The sequence below is a fragment of the Herpailurus yagouaroundi genome, unplaced genomic scaffold (genome assembly GCF_014898765.1).
Source record: "Herpailurus yagouaroundi ecotype Mexico unplaced genomic scaffold, PumYag 180, whole genome shotgun sequence".
NCBI classification, from domain to species: Eukaryota; Metazoa; Chordata; class Mammalia; order Carnivora; family Felidae; genus Herpailurus; species Herpailurus yagouaroundi.
This window is the reverse complement of record NW_024412411.1, coordinates 1,019,796-1,024,595: the sequence shown is the minus strand read 5'-3', so window position 1 is coordinate 1,024,595 and position 4,800 is coordinate 1,019,796. Positions and strand designations below refer to the sequence as shown.

At 40.3% G+C, this 4,800-nt stretch overlaps 1 protein-coding gene across 1 annotated transcript; it reads right to left on the bottom strand.

Moving 5' to 3' along the window:
* Positions 1–3,244: 3,244 nt before the first annotated feature.
* LOC121039208 (olfactory receptor 52M1-like) lies at positions 3,245–4,433 on the bottom strand. The gene is made up of 2 exons (XM_040489140.1): positions 3,931–4,433; positions 3,245–3,695 (listed from the first exon to the last, which is right to left on the bottom strand). Exons 1-2 carry the CDS (start codon positions 4,431–4,433, stop codon positions 3,245–3,247), a joined length of 954 nt encoding a protein of 317 aa, XP_040345074.1.
* Positions 4,434–4,800: the final 367 nt, after the last annotated feature.

Genomic DNA, 4,800 nt, shown 5'->3' with positions numbered 1-4,800 from the left:
AGCCCTAACCAGGAACCTCACAGGGAAAGGAATTCTGGAAAACAGTTCCACCTTGGCCAGGAAGACACAGTACAATGTCCTAACATTAGATGCATCTGAGAAATCTTGTACTAATCAAGTTGAGAATAACATTAGCTCCTGAGTGGAAAGTCTACCTGTCTACTTACCTATATCCTATATTTGCCTATCTAATCTGCCTATAGCACACAGTGAGATGATTGTATCACTTGAATGATTAGGTCTCACTCTCGCTTTCGTATCCATCCAACTTTAACAAATAAGGATTGGACCTGAAGATATTTCTTGAAAATGAGTCCTTGCAAGATTCTTATCCAATTGGGAGCAACATAATAAATTTTATACTTGGATAGTGTTGGTTTCATTTGAATCAAGTAAGTTGGTTTCCCTCATTGCTGAAGAAAAATGTGAACAACCATATTACTCTCAAGAAGGAGATTTGTGCTTGTCAGGCAAGACTTCCAGAGGTATAGATCCCTCAGATCTTAGGTTTTTATTTATTATTTTGCAGAGACACTTCTCAAGCTCAATTCTAGAATTCTCAATTCTAGAATCCAGTCATAGAAAATCCAAACAGTCAAGGATTTCTATTTTACCTTTCTAACAGGACAGAAGATTCTTGGCTTTTACGTTCAAAAGACTTGATCCAGAAAGACAAAAGATTTATAAGGGCATCCGATCTGAAAAAAAAATGTGATGGGGTATCTGATCTGGCAGAACATGTTTATTTTTCTGGCTTTAGATTAAGTTAGGCACAAAGACCCTATGTGCCTGGCAGGAGGAAGGACATTAGTTGGAACCATGCCTTTTACTCCTTGGCTCTCGAGGCTCCAAGTGGTGTTGAAGTGGATCCTAAGCATTCCTGAGGCACAAGTGAGACAAAGAGGTTGGCTGAAAGAAAATAAGAGTGGCCACTCTGACCACTTTGCACACAGCCCTGTTACTGGGGCAAAGGAATGAGAACTAGAAGGATACAGAGTAAACAATCCTTGCCAGGGTCCTGTGGAAATGGGATTACAAATCTCAGTGGATCAACAGTACCAGAGAATCCAGTAGAGAATCTTCTCTCCAGAAGATTTGTGGGAAATTGACTTTGAATAAGATGTTCAATTATTGGACTTATTTGTCATGTCCCTATCCTGTATTCACGAGGGTACATTCCCTTCCATCATGCTCTGAGCTCACACCTTCATGAAAGTCCATGAAAGCCCAGACATGACTACGTTTGACAATGGGATTAAATGCTTTACTGTAACTCAGCTCAACCCTGAGTCTGATAGGTATGGGTTTTGTCATGGGTGGTTGTCCCTGGATGGAGTGGGAGCACCCATCCACGTGGTATTTTCTCCTTTTTGCTCTCATTCAATGCCATAGGGGGATGAAGTTGGAGATGCTTGGTATTTGGTTTTGGACATTGGTAGACATGGAAGATCATCTAGAAATATCATATTGTGGTATATCTGAGATTGTTTGGCTATAAAGTTCTTGTACTAACCCTGTTGTATGCAATTAAACCCTGAATAAAAGTCCTGGATCTCCATACACACTGTTTTATGTAGCATAAATCATGGACTTTATACAATATGCCAAAGAACTATTCTATGATGAAGGTTTCTTTTCATTCCCTTCAGCATTGGTGCCACTGATGGATTTGGGCATAATTTTTCTTAATTTTCTCCAAAGCCCAGGGTTATGGTCAGGAGATAATTCTGTAAAACAAACTTTTAGCTCTGAGGCTTCTATATTATCTTTTAATCAACTCCTATTTTAAAAATATCAGTGGGTATATTATATTTGGCACCAAAATTATGTTCATAGAACATAACTTTTCTAAAATAGGTGAACTTGGGTTTGGCACTGGACTTCAGAGTCCTTGATAAGGAGATGAGGGAATAAGCACGCCTCACCCAAAAACAACGGAGGAAAATCAATATGCTTTAAGCAGCGTCAGGCATAGGATTCTGAGGAAATAAAATATCGCAAACTCTCTTCTAAATTTTAGTTTAAACCCCTAGCTGGATAAAAATTTGTGTTTTCCTTGAAACATTTTTGGATGATAGGAGGTTTGAATATTGCTGTGGCTTTATCATTGGCTTCTTTAGATTATACTTTCAAAATATTAAGAGGATTTATTTTTAACCTAAGGTAAGTCACTTTAGATTTTGTAATGGTTTGTAAACTGAGGGTAAAGGAGCATTTTAGACTTAAAGTCTAAAATATTTCAGAACTAAAATGGATATACCATAATTCTGAATCACTAGAATTGGGAATTGCTTTCTTTTTCATGCATAACCACAAAATTCTTGTAGGTTTCTAGCCTGAAGTAATCATCTCATTATAGAACTTATATGATTAACAAAAAGGGTCTAATCATAACAAAATAAACCAAGAATTTTCCAAAAGGATCTGAAGTTATTTCCTGGTTTGTATCTACCACTGGGTCTTCGCTTAATCTCATCACTTTTACTGTATTCTCTAACTTCTTTCCTGTCAATGATCCCACCGTTACTTTCTTCCATTTTTGTCATTATTTCAGTGTAGCTACTGTCCTTCACAACCATCTCAAAGCCTCTAAAACAAAAATCTAATGTCTTTCAATTAGTTATTAAGAGGAGATGTGGGATATTGCATTTACATTTATTTAGATGGAAGAATGACCTGGCTTGAGGATTAACTCCTATGGGCGGTGAGGTCCAGTCCAAAACCTATTAGATTAAGATTTCCCACATTCATGTTGCCTCCATCCTCAACAAAAGGTCTTTTCTGTGGCAAGCCAAAAGTGTTGGAAAAAGATTGCTAATGCAGTTGAATTTTTCAAGGTCTTTACTAACAATTTGCAAACTGTCTTGAAGAAGGTATTAGGGTATAATTTTATCTTCTACAAGTTGTGCAAAACATACCCCAAAAAGAAACTAGAAATCCTTTACAGAAAATGTCAAAGATAGAAATAATCTTACTCCTGTGGTTGGCATGCTTGTGTCTTATAATTTTATGAAGTTGAATATGAAAAGGGATACTATGTAAGAACTCATGCCCTGATTTCCCCCATTCAGATATTCTCTCCACTGAGAAAATCCACAGTCAAATGGAATATATTCTAGTATTCTTCTTAGACCCTTATCTCCACAAGTCGGGAAAGACCTAGTTGCATGGGTGTTATTTCATTGGCTTCCCCAGTCAGAGCCTTTTTGTGTAAGTATCTGTATGCCCCACAGATGCAGAACAGTCACTTGGGTTGAGACTCTGCCTTAAGGATGTGGAGAAATCTCTCTCGAATCTGTTTGGTACGGACAGCATAGACAACTGGGTTGAGGATGGGTGGGATGATGAGGTAAAAGTTGGCCAAAAGGATATGGATATGGGGAGGCACATCATGTCCAAAGCGGTGAGTGAGAGAAGAAACAGCAATGGGGATATAGAAGACAAGAATTGCACAAATATGAGAACTACATGTCCCTAGGGTTTTAAGCCTAGCTTCAGGGGTTCCCAATCCCATTACAGCCTTGAAAATCATCACATAGGAGACAGTGATGGCTAATGAATCCAAGATCAATACCAGGAAGCCAATTCCCATTCCATAAAAGTTGTTGACTGTTGTGTCACCACATGCCATGGTGACTACAGCCATGTGCTCACAATAGGAATGGGCAATGATTTGGGTCCGGTAAAGGGGCAGCCTCAGTGCTCACTCATGCAGTGGTGGGTCGTTTGGGCCTGGCTGCCCTCCTCCGTGGAGTAATCTACATTGGACCCCTACCTCTGATGATTCGCCTGAGGCTGCCCCTTTACCGGACCCAAATCATTGCCCATTCCTATTGTGAGCACATGGCTGTAGTCACCATGGCATGTGGTGACACAACAGTCAACAACTTTTATGGAATGGGAATGATTTGGGTCCGGTAAAGGGGCAGCCTCAGGCGAATCATCAGAGGTAGGGGTCCAATGTAGATTACTCCACGGAGGAGGGCAGCCAGGCCCAAACGACCCACCACTGCATGAGTGAGCACTGAGGTGTGGTGTAATGGGTCACAAATAGCGACATAGCGATCAAAAGCCATGGCAAGGAAGATGCCTGACTCAACAGTGGCAAAGCAGTGGATGAAGAACATCTGAGTCAAGCAGGCATCCAGATCAATGTTGCGGGCACCAAACCAGAAGATAGCTAGCAGTTTGGGCATGGTAGAGGTTGACAGGACCAAGTCAATGACAGCCAACATGCATAGGAAGAAGTACATGGGTTGGTGCAGGCTGCGTTCCATCTTTATCACCACCAGGATGGTCACATTCCCCACCACAGCCACCAGGTACATAGAGCTGAAGGGAATAGAAAGCCAGATGTGCAGGGACTCCAGCCCTGGAATTCCAGTAAGCCAGAAAGAACTAGGCACCAAGCAGGCATTGTTAGATATGAACATGTTTCAGGGAGTGGAATATCCAGGAGATAGTAGCTCTTAGTTTTAGACTTTTATTCTTATGAGAGACATTGTCTCTGGAAACTGTAGACTACTAGATTCTTGTTTTCATCCTGTGCAACTGGTGGAACCTATAATAAAGAATTCTGAATGTCTACTTGAAGATTGGCATGTTACATATTTTATTAAGGAAACTATGCATGAAAACACCCAATGGTAAATGTAGAAACAGGAATGCTTATGACTTCTGATAAAATGCCCTACTTCACCCTAGAAGTCTCCTCAGAATGGCTCACACCCTTTCATCCAGTATTCTTGCTTTGGGAAGTACTTCCTAAAGGAAATGGAAACTACGGAAAAGTTCTATGAC